The sequence below is a fragment of the Pseudochaenichthys georgianus genome, chromosome 15 (genome assembly GCF_902827115.2).
Source record: "Pseudochaenichthys georgianus chromosome 15, fPseGeo1.2, whole genome shotgun sequence".
Lineage (NCBI taxonomy): Eukaryota > Metazoa > Chordata > Actinopteri > Perciformes > Channichthyidae > Pseudochaenichthys > Pseudochaenichthys georgianus.
The window spans coordinates 4,360,625-4,380,388 of record NC_047517.1 but is presented as its reverse complement, the minus strand read 5'-3'; the positions used below and the strand labels follow the sequence as shown (position 1 = coordinate 4,380,388).

At 42.1% G+C, this 19,764-nt stretch overlaps 1 protein-coding gene across 1 annotated transcript in view; it reads left to right on the top strand.

The window, feature by feature from the left end:
* slc2a15a (solute carrier family 2 member 15a) overlaps window positions 1–19,764 on the top strand; it is a 309,661-nt gene that overhangs the window by 13,765 nt on the left and 276,132 nt on the right. Inside the window, 1 exon segment of the mRNA XM_034101155.2 lies at window positions 18,529–18,689. Coding sequence (XP_033957046.2) covers window positions 18,529–18,689 — 161 coding nt within the window.

Below are 19,764 nucleotides of genomic sequence, written 5' to 3'. Positions count from 1 at the left end.
GCTACTCAACTGGCTTTAGATAAGCCAGCCCTTTATTAGTATATAAGTGCTTTGTTAATAGGACCTCCGGCAGAAGAGTAGTCGGCGGGACCCCCAACGGGACAGGACATGGAGTTGGCAGGACCCCCAGCGGAACCTCCAACAGCACTTCAGTAGGGACTTGAGTTGGGACTTGAGTAGGAACTTGAGTAGGGACTGGAGAGGGGACTTGAGAGGGGGCTCGAGAGGGGGCTTGAGAGAGGGGGCTTGAGAGAGGGGGCTCGAGAGGGGGCTCGAGAGGGGGCTTGAGAGAGGGGGCTCGAGAGGGGGCTTGAGAGAGGGCTTGAGAGGGAACTCGAAAGGTGACTTGAGAGGGAACTCGAGAGGAGACTTGAGAAGAAACTGGAGAGGGGACTCGAGATGGGACTTGAGAAGGGACTAGAGAAGTGACTAGAGGAGGGACTTGAGAAAGGACTTGAGAAAGGAATTGAGTAGGGACTAGAGAAGGGACTTGAGATGGGACTAGAGTTGGTACCTGAGAAGTGACTAGAGGTGGGACTGGAGAAGGGACTAGAGAAGGGACTAGGGAAGAGACCTGAGGAGGGACTAGGGAAGGGACTAGAGAAGGGACTAGATGAGGGACTTGGGAAAGGGACTAGAGAGGGGACCAGAGAAGGGACTAGAGAGGGGACCAGAGAAGGGAATTGAGTTAGGACTCGAGAAGAGACTAGAGAAGGGACCAGAGATGGGACTAGAGATGGGACTATGGCAGCTGGGGCCAGAGCTGGGTCTGGAACCATGGCCGCTGGGACCGGAACTGGGGCCGGGACCATGGCTCTTGGGGCTCGGGCTGCTAGCCTGGCCTTGCGACTCCTTCTTTTAGGAGCAGTTTGGAGGCTTCGTGGACCTCCAAAAGCCAGACGAGTTCCAGCTCCTGCTCCTGGACAGGAGCAGGAGCTGGGGCAGAAGCAAGGGTTGACTCCAACGGACCACACCGATGCGTGTGGTGTCATAAAGTGAATTGGGAGGCAGAGAGCTAGCATGCCTGAGGCTAGCAGGCAGGGGATAACACACCGAGAGGAACTCCAAAATCCAGCCAGGTAAGAATCTCACCAAGCCTGGTTTCTCCATAGTTATCTGGCACGCCTCTGCCAGAGCAGCCCCTCGCTGCCGAACCCCGGACGGTCCCATCCATCGATCAGAGCAGGTAGCCAAAGAAAAGGTAACATCCAACAACTCCTGCTCAAAAGGATCTGCTGGGCCCATATTTGGTTCGTACTGTTACGGTGGGTGACGCAAGCAGGACCCACTGATACTGCCTTTATTTCAAGGATAAAATAATAACTTTGACAAAACAGAACAGTCACCGGTGAACTCAGTCACAAACAAAAGACGAACCAACACTGAACACAGGAAGGGACAAGACTAAATACAGCGAGGGGTAATCACAAGACAAGAAACAGCAGGGCAGGGGAGGAGAAACACAAGGGTGACAGGTGAACACAATCAGACACTTAGACAAACCAGGGAAACTAGCGACAGGGGAAAAACACAGGAAGAAGGACCAGACAATATACAAGGAAGAAAACACCCAAAACAAGACATACAAAACGTGACATAACACAATAATCGTAACATTCCCAGCACAGAATACCGGACTGCGGAGGACATTGTTGCAGAACTCTCTGCAAAAATAACAAATACATCTTGCAGCAGGTTCAATATGAATAGAGCCAATGTGTGGGATGCAGCAATCCGCGGCTTCAAAGGTGCCTCATTCGATCCCTCTCATGAGACGTCAGTTAAGTTCACTGATGATGAGGGACACACTGAGGATGGAGGGGACACTGGTGGTTCCAAGCGTGAGTTCCTGACCCTCCTTATGGAATGCCTGAGAATGAAGAAAGCATCATGTCATAGCAACTGTTTGTGCCCCATGGCGGTGTGACTTTCCCAGCCGCTCACTGTCTCAACATCTGATTCTAAATGTATAATATTCTCTATAAAGATAGAACTAATACACAATTACGAATGTATAATATAAGCTGTTTTGTGTATTTAATCATGCATTGGTCTACAATGTAATGATGGCTTCTACATATTTCACATAAACAGATAATGAAAAAATTTGTCCTTGATGCTGATAATTCACTTGATTTGTTATCTCTTTTAACAATGTTCTTCCCTCACTTTGTTTCATTTCAAACCTTTATTTACCCAGGTGTATCCCATTGAGATCATTGATCTCTTTTTCAAGGGAGACCTGCTCAAGTAGGTTCCACATGAAACATAAAAACATAAACAGAACAACAAAAAGAACATCTTACAGCATCATTACAGGGATTACAATTTACAATAACTATCCACATGAGCAGGTACCAACAGCTTCCGATTGAGTAGCATCCAACCGAGCTTTAAAAACATTTAGTGGCACCAGATTGTTCAGTTTCCATTTAATTTGCAGACTATTCCAAGACAGAGGAGCTGCGCATCTAAAAGCTATCTTCCCTAAGACAGTCCTAGCAGTTGGCACATTTAATAAAACCACAGCATTCGATCTCAAGCAGTAGCCACTTTACAATTCGCCGTGAGATCAGGGAGCAGATGTAGGATGGAAGTTTCTCTAACATGGCTTTATATATAAAAATGTGTCAGTGACTGAGCCTCCGTACAGTTAGTGAAAGCAAACCAGCCCTTCCATACAGGGTACAGTGATGGGTTAATGCTTGACAGTTTGTCACAAATCTCAGTACACTGTGATACGCAGCATCTAACTTGATCAGGTAATGGGCAGGTGCATTCATATAAATCAAATCCCCATAGTCCAGCACAGGTCAAAAGGTCACAGTGACTAGCCTTTTCCTGGCCTCAAGCGAGAAACAGGACTTGTTCCTGTAGAAGAAACCTAGCCTAACCCTCAGCTTTTTAAGCAGGTTATTTAGATGACGTTTAAAAGTGAGACAATCATCAAGCCAGATTATCTTCTCTTCACGTGAAGCTTTCCTCTCCTCAGCTGGTGTAGTAGTTAGGCACGCTAACGCTAGCTATATAAATATGATGCTCTATGTATCAAAACAAAACTTACCTTCTTATATCTTTCTCCACTTAAATGAACTTTCTTTCCTCCCGATTTCCATCACTCTTGTTCGTTCTCTCTATGTCTGGTCAGACATCAATCTGTTCCACGTAGCGCGCCCCCTAGAGGCCTGGAGCACATCCGGATTTTTGTTGTTGTTGTATGTGTTATGGGATTTGTAAGTGCTTTGGACTTTGCATATCGTTTTGGTATTTGCAGCGTTTTTTTGTTGCGTTTCTTTTCGGGGTTTGCGTGTTGTATTTAGTTTGCATCATTTCTGTAAATGCAGCGTTTTTCTGTTGTATTTGTTTTCAGGGTTTGTTTGTTTTTAATTTCATTATTTGCAGGTGTTTCCTGCTTATGTATGGGTTTTGGGCCGTTGTTCCGCGTTTGCACCTGCCGGCCACCGTACAAATCCCTCGTAGGTGTGAACCTACCTGGTAATAAACCTGATTCTGATTATATGGAGGTTGCTCTGCGCGCACCCCCTGAAATTGTGAGATTTCTACGTGTTTCACCCTATTCATTGCAATTGACCAGCATCTGTGTCAAGTTATCGTCAACTCTGAAAACCGTGAAAACATCACATAATGCATTGTAATAAACGTTTCGGCTGTATTAAATATTACACATCTGTCTTAGTTATGTATTCATAGAGCCCTGATTAGAAGACTTTTGGACTAACTGGAAGACCTCTAACAACGAAACTGCCTGCAACACGTGGACCATAAATATATCAGCAATTAAACAACATCTTAAATTGGTCCCTTCTGTAACAGAATGACAAGCACTTAAAAATGTACTAAAGCCAATGTTCAAAGGTTAACAGTTGAGAGCACGACCTGCTTATATTCTTCAGACTGACATGTTGTAGAGTAACAACTCTCCAGACTGAGACCTCTTCAACAATGTTTTGTGTTTACTCCTAAGACCAAGTTTCCATTTTCCATTTCCTCCACACAGCCTTAGTCCAAGGTTAATTTCTACTGAACCCTTTGGAGGTTCAACATCAACAATACAACTATTACTACCATTACTTTTCAAGTTCTACACATATGTAAATATCATAACCAAGTCATATATGGACTATTTGAGGATTATGAATTGTACCATGAACCTCTATACACCTGTATACACAGGCAACTGATGAGGAGTTGGAACAGTAATATCTGAAGATGTCACAAATAAGGTACACACAGCATACAATGTCATATAACTTTGTATTATTAGTGTAGGACACATATGTATGTATAACATCTGAAGATGTGTAGTTTTATTTATGTTTCAATGTCATTTTACAGGACATAACTATATTATTTAACATATTTTAGTTCTACACATGAATATCTGATTTGTAAAACATCACAGGCAGAAAGGTTTATCCGCCCCCTTAAGGTGCTAATCAATTTCATGTAATTTCAAACCTTTATTTATACAGATAAATCCCATTGAGATCATTGATCTCTTTTTCAAGGGAGACCTGCTCAAGTAGTTCCACATGAAACATAAAAATATAAACAGAACAACAAAAGGACATCATACAGCATCATTTACATAATTATCCACATAAACAGGTACCAATAGCTTCCGATTGACTAGCATCCAACCGAGCTTTAAAAACATTTAGTGGCACCAGATTGAATTTAAATCCCCTTTTAAAACAAACTGTTTGAGACCCACTGAGATAACTAGACTAAAGTTAACTATCTAAACACTGAGAGAGTCCTTTACTTCACCTTAGCTGAGGTTATCTGAGACTCTCAGTCTGACAGGAGAGAGTTCTCCCTCCACCTTGTTGTTGAAAAAGCTCCCTATATCCGTTAGCTTGGCTAGCTAGCACCAGGTTCTAACCACAACGATCTCCGGTAGATACCCACCGGTGCGCGAGCTCTCTCTCTCTCTCGCTCGCTCGCGCATGCACACAAAATGGCTCGTGCCACACACACACAGAGCAGAGCTTGAATGAAACACAGAGACCCAGAAGTAAGCTACGTGTACTCACAAGGCCTATTATGTGCAGAATCCCTCTCGCTTTCAGGTGGTTTTGATTGAGTGTCCACACGTAGACGTTTAAGGACAAAAAAACGATACCTTTTTCACTTTGCTGTTAGCAAATAATTCGGCGCTCTAGCTAACAGGAAGTCACTCAAGTGTCACAAAGTAATTTAGCCTATGGGTAGGTCAACAATATAATGGGTGCTGGCCATTGGCCTAATCATATCACCTGTGTTGGCTTTATGTTTTTGGTCAAAAATGTGTTTGTTTCACATTTGCATTGATGTAGTAGTCAATAATTTTTCTAATTTAATCTAATAAAAATAATAATAATTTTCTAAACAAAAAACAAACAAAAAAACCACATATTTCTTGGGGGTGCTTAGGAGGTGCTTTAGAAATCCTGGAGGGTGCTTCACCAGGGGCGGCACCAGGGGGGAGCTACCCCCCCTAGCTCCCCCCTGGCGCCGCCCCTGGTCTGGATCTCTGGATCTGCTACGGTTACGGCTCAGAGTCCGCACAAGTCTGCTATGTTAGCACAGTGAAGGAAGTTCCCTTGATTCAGTCAGTCAGGATTTGTGAATCTGAGTCTGCTGTTGACTCGTGCATGATGAGTCTGGATCTCTGGATCTGCTACGGTTATGGCTCTGAGTCCCCACGAGTCTGGAGGAAGTTTCACTGATCCGCTGCCAAACGATAACTTCTGGCAGCTGTCCTACTTGATAAAGGCTAGGCAGATGGACTGGGGTACGTTGTAATGTGATTTTACATGTTATAAGGATAGTAGCGAGTGAAGCAATTTATAGTTTTAATTTGTACATCACCAGGTGTAGGACTTGGGTTAATGGAGAGGGGAGACTCGTCACTCCCAGGTCATTACTAGGATCCGGGTAAATGATCCGGATGAATCAGGACTCACCCTAGTGTTTACATTCTTTAATGCAAAGAAAATCAATAATATCTTTAAAAACTACAAGTCCCATTATATCAGCTGTGCACCGTTATGCAAAATGACATCATGTTCTGTAGTTCATTTTGGGTATGCAAAAAGGTGTAAAATAAGGCCTATCTACCGATTGGATCAAATACAAAAATCAGCGGAATTACTATTGATACTGCAAGGAGACGTATTGTGTGAAGAGAAATTAAAGATGTTGTTTGACCCCTAGCGCAGCATCTTGTAAGAAACACCATCCAAGGGCTTGTTAACATTTAACAACCTATGAATATGGCATACCCGCTTAACGGGAAGAAACTCAGCTAACAGACGATAATAAAAATAAATTCCTAAACAAAACACAATTCCAACACCAAGCGTCTAAATCAGCACTTAATGAAAACATGCTAACGGTGCTAGCGCACATGTCATATGAAAAGCTTAGATTCCATGGGTATGAGTCTAATCACTGTATGACCAAAACTAGCAGCCTAACTATAGATCTATAGAACTATATATAGATAGACTATAAACTATAGATCCTACACATCCACTGGATGTAGATTCTAAAAGTACAATATACAGTTTTCGCTAGAGATCTAATCAAAAAGCATTATAATTAGGGTTGGGTATCGTTTGAATTTCCACGATTCTGATTTCGATTCCAATTCTACTTTTCGATTCCGGTTCTTAACGGTTCTCAATTACAATTCTTTGAGGGGCAGGGTAAAAAAATTATACATGCTTCTTCCATCAAAAAAATTACATTTATTCGAGAAACTTTTACACAGGTTAGTTTACATTCACTGCTATGCAACTGTAACCTGAGAACCACTGAAGCTACAACAGTGCAACAGTCCAACTTTTAAAGGAACCCCCCCCCATTTAAAAACAGTTCTTGTTGAGAAAAACAAGCATATCTGCCTTCTCATGCATACCGGGAAGAAATGTTTGAACATTTTGTAGTAAGTAAAATGCTTCAATCTGGTGCACTTTAAGCATAATTACTAGAGACTAGATCTAGGGGGTACAACTCTAATCACCCATATGAAAAAGATCGGTTTACATTTTAATAATTAAATAAGTATGTGAACATAACCAATAACCTACCATAGCCAATAACAAATACATGTAACGCATTTTATTTTTGTTGTTCATTCATATCTTACTATTTTATTTATGCATATTTTTTTATCTCTCCAGTTTAAGTCCAGTCTGGTTTACTGTCCTATAGTATACATTGGAATGATTTCAAACCTGTTTTATCCCAATCATTATAAAGGAGTGCCTTGGAAATATGTGTTTACATTAGGGCTGTCAAGCGATTAACATTTTTAATCAGATTAATCACAGTTTAACAATTAATTAATCATGATTAATCACCATTCGAACTATGTCCAAAATATGCCATTTATTTATGTATATTGTTGTGGGAATGGAAAGATAAATGAAAGAAGGCGGATATATCCATTTAACATACAGTATCTATGTTTATTCTAACATGTTTCTGCATGTCAAAATGAAAGACAACCCACACACCTATCAATCATCAAACCGTGGGGTCTTAATTCATTACGTGTTGATTTATATCAACGGGGGAGTACTTCAGGAAAGTCGACAGAGGGGAGGGAGGGGCGGCGGCGGCTAGTGGAGTACTTCGTGACCACAGAGTGTGAACGTTGTGATCAGCTGTTTTAGCGCAGTTCTCCAGTGAAGGGGGGGGGGAGTCTCCCTCCGCAGCCGGTTGGCGTAGTTTTGGCACAAGTCCGTTGTACAGACCGACGTTAACAGCAGCCCTGTCTGTGCACACGGAGACCGACTCTGTCGTCCGGTGATCTAACCGCCTTCTGGAAAAGCTTCACAAGTACGTCGGTACGCAAATGCGCTTTGTGACACAAGTGACGGTACGCATTTCAGATTACGCACATATCCTGCACCAGTTACCTGCACCCCTGTACTACAGCAAAAGTATTCTCCGTCGGGACTTCCTGCAACAACACCACGCCGTTATCAAACATGTTCTATTGAGAAGACGATCACTACGTGACAAAAGTTTTCAAAACCGTGGCTACTGAAATCAATCTTACTAACTGCTGTCTGTGCAATTTACTCCGCGCGAGTTGGCAGACTTTATTTTGCTTACTTTAACATTAACGCGATAATTTTGACAGCACTAGTTTACATACATTGTGATCAAAACGTTTGAGACCCACTGAGATAACTTAGACTAAAGTGAACTATCTAAACATTCAGAGTCCTTTACCTCACTGAGCTGGAGTTATCAGCCTCTCAGTCTGACTGGAGAGGACTCTCCCTCCACATTATTGTAGAAACATCTTCTTCTAATATCCGTTAGACCAGCTAGCACCAGATGCTAATAACAACAGCGCGTACCGGTGCACCCTCCCTTTCTCCCTCGCTCGCTCCCACGCTCACTCGCACTTTGGCTGTGAGCTGCGGGTGCCAGATAAGCCAACATCCCCCATTTTCATCACTTACAGCGCCCATCGTACAGGGCAAATGAAAAGTGTAACCGGGATGAAAAGGGTGTTACATTTACTTAATTATGAATGTTGTTACATCAAGGCCGAAAATTAGGATGAGCACCAACGGTCAAAACTTTTTTTTTTCCTCCCAGAGCTGTCAGCGCAGCGCCTCCACAGATCTGGCGCCCTAGGCGAACATCTATAACGCCAGTGCGACGGGCCGGCCCTGGTCTCAGGTTACACTGTAGGAAGTGTAGGAGCAGACACAGTTGTGGTGGCTTAAAGCCCAGCTCTGCTCCGCGCCGTCCGTTAGATGAGCCTGGTCAGATTAATAAGAAAAGGAGTTCAAAACACCGGCATAAAAGTTATAACAATAATCTGATTTTAATGGTAAAAAGACACAAAACGAGAATACAGAGTGCCCTGTAACAGAGCACTCCGGGCCCCCCGCTCCACTGCCGTGCGAAACAGGTATCGGGACCGGCCAGTCAGCAACAGGGGGCACCGTGCATGAATAAACAACAGTATATATGGACCTTTTTGGGGCGGAGAGTCACTGCTTATCTTCCACCGGACTTCACTCCTTTAATTTCCCAGGGAAGGTTTCCCACAAACTATTCTTTCTCAAACAATCAAACATTGTACACAGATATATTAGTATCAAACATTGTACACAGATATTAGTATTTGAGATTATATTGGCCCCAAAAAAGAACCTTGAAAAGGACATGTGTGTGTGTGTGTGTGTGTGTGTGTGTGTGTGTGTGTGTGTTTGGTAAGAGGAAGTGTGTGTGTGTGTGTGTGTGTGTGTGTGTGTGTGTGTGTGTGTGTGTGTGTGTGTGTGTGTGTGTCAGGTGTCAGGGTGACACACACACACACACACACACACACACACCACACACACACACACACACACATCTCCTTCATAAAACTAATAAAAGGGGGAGTAATTGGGCAGTTTGATGTGTGTAGAGGTGTGTGTGGTTAACACGTAGCAGCCTGCAGTCACTCTTAAGCATGGTACACCTGGAGTACTGCCATTTTTATCGCTATCTCCGACTTTTTGTACTCTATTTTATATTTTATTTTTTGATTTCTTATTATTATTACAATTATTTGTTTAATCTCTCAAAGTGTATCAGTATCCCTTGTTGTGAAGCACTTCGAGATTTGTCTTGGCAGATGAGAAGCTCTATATAAATTAAATATATTATTAAGGTAAACACAGCGAAGACGGTGCGTAAAAAGGCACAGCTCTCGGCGCGCTGGTGCTGCACTTCTCAGAGGCGGAGTATAGATCCCGCTGCCTCCTGATGCTGCAGCTATTTCATGAAGTGAAGGAGGCTTTCCTTCTATAAAACAGCTGTGGGCAGCACATACCGTGAGAGTCCCGGACATTAATTCATAGATCAAGGCAGACTGGTTTACTCTCCTGTTTTGCCAATACGGTGCTTAAACAAATAGCTTTACACCCCTGGCCGACATATCCTTAAAATGAAGTCCGAGTTTGAAATGTATCTCACATAATGTATGCACTGCCATTTCCCCACATACACATAACAGTCTGCAATGAAACAGTTGTCTCCTGTGCGCTCCTCTTCCTACTTGGCGCACCGGTAACTTTCTCGTGCACACGAGAGGCTGAGACCGCTGAGCTGCCGAATCCCTCGGAACATCACAATAGCCATTTTCAACGGTTATCTGGTGAAAGATTAACTAGGCTACTGGATGAAATAATATGACTGGTATAGGTGCAAAAATTATTAAAAACACTGTTTGAAAAAAACATTATGATAAAATATTTTTATATATTTATAATTCTGCAAATATTACGATAAACTCACAGCTATTTTGCGGCCTGGCAGTAACACCTCCGCGGCCCGGTACTCACAAAAATTGAGTACCAAAATAAAACAGGAAGTGAGAGACAGGACAAAAAATTACTAAAAAAAACATGAAACATGACTAGACTCACATTTTTGACGAGACACAACCATTTCAGTATTCTAAGCCCCTACTCTCGCTAACTGACGGCAAAAGAAGTGTGACATACAATTAAAATAAAGAAGTAAAAACAATAAGTATGGCTTGACATTCAGTAGGAAAAAAGTTTATAAACGCTGTGAGAATGGGTTGGCGGAGAGCATTTCTCCGCTATCTCAAGTCGTCTGTTACCGATGTTTAGGGAGCTCTATTCAAGTCTATGGGAGTACCTGCACGTTGAAAGCCGACGCTAAAGGGCTTCCCAGTGCGTTTGAGAGTAACACCAAGGGATCCTGAAATAAAGTCAATATAGGACGAGTTGGGAGTGAGAATGAGTTGAGGTGGTTATTTTTCTAACTTCGCTCTGTGTTTCACTATGGGAGACGCTCCCGCGTGACCAACTAAAAGATGGCGCCGGTGATGATGGCTGCCGTGTCTTTGGCTCCTCTCCAACTCTTTTTTCGTATTATTTCAGTGTTTGTGTACTTGGTGTACTTTTCGTCGTGTGCTTTTAACCTTTTATGCAACATGCGAGCCGACCACACCAACTCTGCTATACATTATAGCAGAGAGGAACTTCTACAGATCAGAAACTGTGTGTCAACAGCAGTCTATCACAGAGACCGTTAGACAATGGGGACCCGCCATGGCTACCTGTTGCTGTCTTACCTGAGAGGCGCAGGAGGAAGACAAGGCGGGGCTCCCCTGCCGGAGTGCCATTGAGGCTGAAGAAATGTGAGAACCGGCCTCCTCTACCGAGTATTCTTCTGGCAAATAAGCTGGATGAACTCAGGAGCAGGATGGCTTTTAGGACATTAAGAACTGTAACGTGATGGTTTTCACAGAGACTTGGCTCAACTCCTCTATACTCCGCCATTGCCCCGACGGATTTACTATTTTTCGCAAGGACCGGACTGTTGACTCAGGGAAAAGGGATGAGGTGTGTGCTTTATGGTGAACAATAACTTGTGCAAGGATGTCGGGATTATATCTTCGGACTGTTCATGAAGTGCTTTGAGCGGTTAGTCAAATCATTCATCACTGTCACAATTCTCATGTTATGTCACGTTTGTAGTTTTGTCTGTGTTGGTGTTTTTCTTGTCTTTGGGTTTCCAAAACTGTGTCTTGTTCTGTGATTACCCTTCTGTGTATTTAGTCTAGTCTTCCCCTGTGTTCCATGTCGGTTCATTGTTTCCCCTCCATGTTATTCCACGGTCTGTGTTCCTTGTGCTGCTCGTTGGTTTTGGATACTGCCTTTTTTGCCACAGCTTTATATTATTTAATAAAGCTCGCTTTTCGTTAAATTCTGCATTTGAGTCCTACCTGCTTCACCCAATCGTAACAATCACCTCCTCCCTCCCTGACTCTCTGGACCCCCTGCAGTTTGCCTACAGAGCAAACAGTCCACAGGCTACTTAGTGTTAATTCGCCGGCGTAGCCGTAGACTCTGTGGTGCCATTCGTGTTACGGCGAGCCTACAGTTGTTCGGTTAGCATTAGCCTGTTAACCGATCCGTGTACCCGGAAATAAGCTAGCGCATCAAGGCGGGCTAATACTTTCAGTACGCAGTTCACCCGGGCTAAACCCTGTGTTCTAACGTTACTGACCGACAGGTCCCGTTAAAAAGCCATCCTGCTTCTGAGTTCAACCAGCTTTTTAGGTAAAACAGCAACAGGTAGTCATGGCGATTCCCCATTGTTTTACGGTCTCGGTGATAGACTGCTGTCCAAACAGTTTTTCATGTGTAGAATTTCCTCCTAACAAAGTTAAAAGCACATGACGAAAAGTTAACAGACACTGAAATAAAACGAAAAAAAGGCAGAGTTGGAGAGGACCCGAAGACACGGCAGCCATCGTCACCGGCGCCATCTGTGTTTTAAGTTTTTACAACTAAAGACTCAGGAGCTACTGTGGTTCTAAAACCAGGCAAAGAGAGGGGTTGATCAGGGCCGGCCCTTGGCACTGGCGAACTAGGCGGTCGCCTAAATATGGAAGGACACTGCGCTGGGAGAAAAAAAAAGAAAACATTTAAATTAACTCATTTTTTTAAATTGTATTCTGCCTAATTTTCTGCCCTTGATGTAATACATTTACATTAATAAATAAAGTGAACACCCTTTGCACCCCGGGCCGGCAACATTTTGCATTTGCCCTGTAAGTGATGAAAGTGGGGATGTTGACTTATCAGGCGCCCGCAGCTCACAGCCAAAGTGCGAGCGAGCATCGGTACCGCGGATTGTTGTTGGATTGAGGCTGATAACTACAGCTCAGTGAGGTAAAGGATTCTGAGTGTTTAGATAGTTCACTTTAGTCTAAGTTATCTCAGTGGGTCTCAAACGGTTTGGTCACAATTTATGCAAACACATATTTCCAAGGCACTCCTTTATAATTATTAGGATAAATAACAACAGGTTTGAAATCATTCCAATGTATACCAAAAATATTGTTTAAAACTGGAGATATAAAAAAAAAAATGCATGAATAAATGAATGTTAGCTAGGTAAAATAGGATATGAATGAACAACAAAAATTAAATATTTTACATTCATTTGTTATTGGTTATGTTCACATACTCATTTGATTTTAAAATGTAAACCGATCTTTTTCATATGGGTGTTTTGGAGTTGTACCCCCTAGATCTAGTCTCTAGTAATTCTGCTCAAAGTGCACCAGATTGAAGCATTTTACTTTAAAATGTTTTTTAAAAAATCTTTCCGGGGGGCATGCCCCCGGATCCCCCCTAGAGGATGTGACGTCCACCCCCAATTAAAACATGTTCATACAATACTGAATACATTTGAAACCTTCTGTATGTACAGTGGGGCAACAAAGTATTTAGTCAGCCACCAATTGTGCAAGTTCTCCTACTTAAAAAGATGAGAGAAGCCTGTAATTTTCATCCTGGTATACCTCAACTATGAGAGACAAAATGAGAACAAAATATCCAGAAGATCACATTGTCTGATTTTTAAAGAATGTATTTGCAAATGATGGTGGAAAATAAGTATTTGGTCAATAACAAAAGTTCATCTCAATACTTTGTTATATACCCTTTGTTGGCAATGACAGAGGTCAAACGTTTTCTGTAAGTCTTCACAAGGTTTTCACACACTGTTGCTGGTATTTTGGCCCATTCCTCCATGCAGATCTCCTCTAGAGCAGTGATGTTTTGGGGCTGTCGCTGGGCAACACAGACTTTCAACTCCCTCCATAGATTTTCTATGGGGTTGAGATCTGGAGACTGGCTAGGCCACTCCAGGACCTTGAAATGCTTCTTACGAAGCCACTCCTTTGTTGCCCGGGCGGTGTGTTTGGGATCATTGTCATGCTGAAAGACTCAGCCATGTTTCATCTTCAATGCCCTTGCTGATGGAAGGAGGTTGTCACTCAAAATCTCACGATACATGGCCCCATTCATTCTTTCATTTAAACGGATCAGTCGTCCTGGTCCCTTTGCAGAAAAACAGCCCCAAAGCATGATGTTTCCACCCCCATGTTTCACAGTGGGTATGGTGTTCTTTGGATGCAACTCAGCATTCTTTCTCCTCCAAACACGTCTAGTTGAGTTTTTACCAAAAAGTTCTATTTTGGTTTCATCTGACCACATGACATTCTCCCAATCCTCTTCTGGATCATCTAAATCAGGGATGGGCAACTTTGATGGTGGTGGGGGCCACATAATTGATGTACTGGCCACCAGGGGGCCGCAGATTCACTTGGAACATACACAAATTCCATGTGTTGTATGTAATTATTAACAGATATACTAAGTCTGACATCTTCATTGAACATTTTTACAATCAAAGGGAACATCCCCAATAAATGGGAACATCCTCTAATAAGCTCACTAAACAAATATCAGTTCACAGAAATGTTATTTCATTTGTACAAGTGGCATGTTTGTATTGAACAGGTTATTAAACAGTGGAATAAAGCTATTTTTAAACTATTGGAAAGCACGGAAATGTGTGTATTGAGATTAACCCAGACATTAGTTGTCTAACTTGAACCTAAAACACTTGTAGCCAGTCTCTGCATTCTCCTTATTCCACAATAAGGGGAATGTCAACACGCCCGCACTTTGCTGTTCCTCAGCGCCACTCCCCCTCCCTCCCGCTGAAATTATGAATGAAAAGCGTTAGTAATCATAGATAACACGGCAGGGTCCGTGACAGTTTGTTTTCATCTGATTTCAAATAAACAAGTCTTTTTAAGAATATTAAACTTTTTTTCGCCAAATTCAGATGATGAATACAACTTTTAAGATTGTAAGGCATAAATTATAAGAGGCAATTTAACGTCACAGCAGGCATAACAACAGCCGGTTTGTTTCTTGTGAGGGTTTCCCGGGGAAACAAACACAATACACACAAATGCATCACAGATTATTTTGTGGCATTTGAAATCATGTACGCAGCTCGCGACGTAACTAGAAGTCTAGTGGACGGTATCAGTACTACAAGTAAACAAATGAAAAAATAATAATATTTTTTTTAATTAATTACGTTGTTTATAAATTATATGAGGGCCGCAAAAAAGAGGAGGGTGGGGGCCGCCATTTGCCCATCCCTGATCTAAATGCTCTCTAGCAAACTTCAGACGGGCCTGGACATATACTGTGCTTAAGCAGGGGGACACGTCTGGCACAACACACTCTCACTCCCTAAGCGTCCAGGAGCGACGTTTGGTCAGTGTCCGTGGCGTCAGTTGTGACGCTCCTAGGCTCTTCAGCGTCATAAAGGGACGCAAATAGCTTTCAACTGATTGCAATGTATTCCCATCTGCGGCGGGATTTGACACTCATGGAAGCACGACATTCGTTTGTGTCGGCTGCCCTTAAAGGCAATGTGAGCGTCCATTCCCATTGGATAACGGATAATTGTACACCCGGAAGTAAGTATTCCTCTTACTGTCGATTGATTTTACAGTGATATCTGCACTACTCATCGACTAAAAAACACCAGATTATCCTTGTTAATTACACAACATTGATTGGTTTAAATTGTGTGCAATACTTTTGTATTTTTCCGGTTCGATTCTGAGAAACAAATATTTGTTCGGAGTAAAGGATGGCAGAAGGACACTACACTACCCCAGACTCCCCAGCTATCGTTTGGACTGCAGCATGTTACATCAGCATGTGTAACAGTTGTAAATATGCAGTTGTGTTTATTTGTAAATCATTTAGTATAATCACACAAATTCTGTGTTTTATATTTAACAATTCTGTGTTCTTTATTTAGTGATTGTTCAATATCTGACAAGGCCCGAGATGAAATATCTACATACATCTTATAAGAGTATAATATCAGTTAAAATAAGTGCTTCAATATAGTTAACATTGCTGGAGGTATGCACAAATATTGATAGATGTCTTGAAATGCACTATTGAGGAACCTGCGACCCAAGTTTTTCATTCAATGCATAACTACACCATAGTTGTGTAGGCCTATATGATATGTCAATAAACCTTAGAAAATCTTGAAATCTTGAAAGGGATGTGCAAAATAGTCATTATATACAGTCTTTAATTAACTATTAGTAGAGAATAACGAGTAATGAATATACTTTATAGGGATCTTATTAATATCTAATAATAAAAATAATGAAATTCAATAACATGCTTTAACCACTAGGTGTCCCTTTATATCAGCTGTGCACCTTTATGGTGTAAATACAGCCTATCTACCAATTGGATCAAATATAAAGTCAGCCGAATTAGTGTTGATACTGCAAGGAGACGTATTGTGTGAAAAGAAATGTAAGATGTTGTTTAATGGCTGACATATTTATGATCCACGTCACGTTTTCAGTTCCTGATGTTTGTCTAGAAGTCTTCTCATCAGGGCTCTATAAATACAGAACTACAGCAGATATGTAATATTTAATGCAGCCGAACCGTGTATTACCGTTATGTGATGACTTTCAAAGAGAAAAGCAAGCACACTCGGAATAAAGTATTATTTTATTTTTTAAAGATGTTTTCGGTCTGTTTCCGGTATTTGTTAATGACGATGTGCGATGTGAGACTGGAAGTGCACAGGGGAAAATAACGTAGGCTATCTTTAGATGCGGATTTTGTTAAACTAATATGTTTGCGCTGTGGACCAACACTATACATTGACCGGGAAGGGGGTAGCAATAAAGATAACACCATTAAACAGTTACACAACATAATATAAATAATATCGATAGCAGCATCCCTTGCAACCACCTTGGTAACAATGAAAACGTCGCGATTTCCTGAAGTAATCTTCATAATAACTAGCAAACTAAAGATCATGTACATCCACTGCATACATAATCTGAAATAACAACTCATATTTCTCGCATCAAATGACATCAAAACGCATTTTAATGGCCAAACTAACTTTAAAATAGGCATTTTCCACTGAGAATAAAACGAAGTTCCGGCATATTTTCTTTTTCTGCAGGGAGAAATTTGAAGATCACGTGACATAGACGCCAGCCATTGGAATGAATGGTGAAAAAACTGAGCACATGGTGTAGTCCAAACGATAGCTGGGGATTCTGGGTAGTGTAGTGTCTTCTGCCATCCTTTACTCCGAAAAAAGATTTGTTTCTCCGAATCGAAGGGGAAAAATACAAAAGCATTGCACACAATTTAAACCAATCAATGTTGTGTAATTAACAAGGATAATCTGGTGTTTTTTAGTCAATGAGTAGTGCAGATATCACTCTAAAATCAATCGACAGTAAGGGGAATACTTACTTCCGGGTGTACAATTCTCCATTATCGAATGGGAATGGACGCTCACATTGCCTTTAAGGGCAGCCGACACAAACGAATGCTGTGCTTCCATGAGCGTCAAATCCCGCCGCAGATGGGAATACATTGCAATCAGTTGAAAGCTATTTGCGTCCCTTTATGAAGCTGAAGGAGCCTAGGAGGGTCACAACTGGACGCCACGGACACTGACCAAACGTCGCTCCTGGACGCTTAGGGAGTGAGAGTGTGTTGGTCTGGCACTGCAGGATTTGAGTCCCTGGCAGTGTAGTGTGTTACTGATGGTAGCCTTTGTTACTTTGGTCCCAGCTCTCTGCAGGTCATTGACTAGGTCCCCCAGTGTGGTTCTGGGATTTTTACTCACCGTTCTTGTGATCATTTTGACCCCACGGGGTGAGATCTTGCGTGGAGCCCCAGATCGAGGGAGATTATCAGTGGTCTTGTATGTCTTCCATTTTCTAATAATTGCTCCCACAGTTGATTTCTTCACACCAAGCTGCTTACCTATTGCAGATGCAGTCTTCCCAGCCTGGTGCAGTTCTACAATTTTGTTTCTGGTGTCCTTTGACAGCTCTTTGGTCTTGGCAGTGTGACTGTCTGAGGTTGTGGACAGGTGTCTTTTATACTGATAACGAGTTCAAACAGGTGCCATTAATACAGTTAACGAGTGGAGGACAGAGGAGGCTCTTAAAGAAGAAGTAACAGGTCTGTGAGAGCCAGAAATCTTGTTTGTTTGTAGGTGACCAAATACTTATTTTACCGAGTAATTTACCAATTCATTCATTAAAAATCCTACAATGTGATTTCCTGGATTCTTTCCCCCCATTCTGTCTCTCATAGTTGAAGTGTACCTAGGATGAAAATTACAGGCCTCTCTCATCTTTTTAAGTGGGAGAACTTGCACAATTGGTGGCTGACTAAATACTTTTTTGCCCCACTGTATATAACCAATATGTCAATACGTTTCAGTTGTTGTAGTGTATTGGTCTTTTGTAGAGATTTTTCATGTATTCTTTATATATTCTATCGTGTGTTGCTTGGAGGGGGGGAGGCACCACATCATAATCTCGCCTAGGGCACCAAAATGTCTATAGACACAATCTGACTTGCCTCTCAAAGAACATTTACTTAAAAAACACCTCTGACACCCCCCCCCCCCCCAACCTGTATTCATCAGCCTACCTGATAAGTGCCTTGTGGGAGGCAAAGATAAAGCAGGGAGAGAAGGACACACTGCATCATAAAAATATATATATTTGTTATAGTCACAGAGACTTCCTGTTCTTTCCTAAATTACTGTTTTCACTCTTCCTCCACCTTTCAGTACATAAAGGACTTCTACAACAAGACAGCCTTGAGTCGTAATGGGACTGGCCTCAGCGGGGAGACCCTCACTCTTATGTACTCTCTCACTGTGTCCGTCTTCGCTATTGGAGGTCTGCTGGGCTCCGTCGTCGTGGGCATGCTGGTCTCTCGCTTTGGCAGGTAATACACTTGTTTCCACAGATTGTTCAGGAGAGGATCTAGATTTAACAGCAGTTCTACACCAGTTAAGTGGGTTCCTTTTAACCATCCCCAAAATGTCCCTTAACCCTACGCAGGGCTGCAGGAGCCCATGGCCACCCGTCCAATCATACGTGTCTGTGAAGTATCATTTATGATTTAGTAGACTAAAGCATAACAGAAAGTAACCTCACTTAAAATAGTCCAAAGTGCGTCATCGCTAATGCTGGTTTAACACTGACTAGGTTGAACATGAAGATTCACACAGCTTTTTCATTAAGACCACTGTTGTGTTCAACATTCCAGGAAAGACAGACAGCTTCTAAGTTTAACTATTTATTATAAGAGAGCAAAACATATATATTGACTTGGCCAAGGACTCCGTCACGTCATAGAAATCACAGGCAGCAAAGATGTAATCTGTAACCACTATTTCCGGAAAGAGCCCCGAACCTCGTGCGACAATACATTTTTATTAAACAGGGCATTGCCCGTACATTTATGATTGGTTGAGACTAGATGGACTTTTGCTCTCTCTCGTTGGTGCGCATATTCTCTTGGCAACACGGCCTTCCAATCAGCATTCAAAGGCCTGTGGAAGTGCCTCCCTCTCTCCGCTATCCTAGTCATTTGTTTTCGCTAAAGCTGCTTTGCAGACAGATAGTGGAATCCTGCATTTGCTTCCTAGCTATGCGTGGGTGCGAAGCTCCCAAACAACTCAAGGCCGGAGCGATGTCCTGTTTATGAATAACTCTTTGTATTCTTCCAGTGTCTGCACCTGACCTTGCTACTCTGTATTGCAGGCTAAAACTTTCTTATGTGACTTTTCCCTTCCCTTCGTTTCCTATCCAATCCATCAAACCTTGGGATTGGTGATTTTGTCCATTTATTCCAAAGTCACATCAACATAAAATGAGCACAATAAGCATATAATGTAATAATAACAATCAGTCTTTCTAATGTTATATGAAATTAGACACCACACCCAGACAGATACGGAGACATCATGGCCATTGATACCAAACAGCAACATTGTGTCATTGTTGTCCACTTTGTT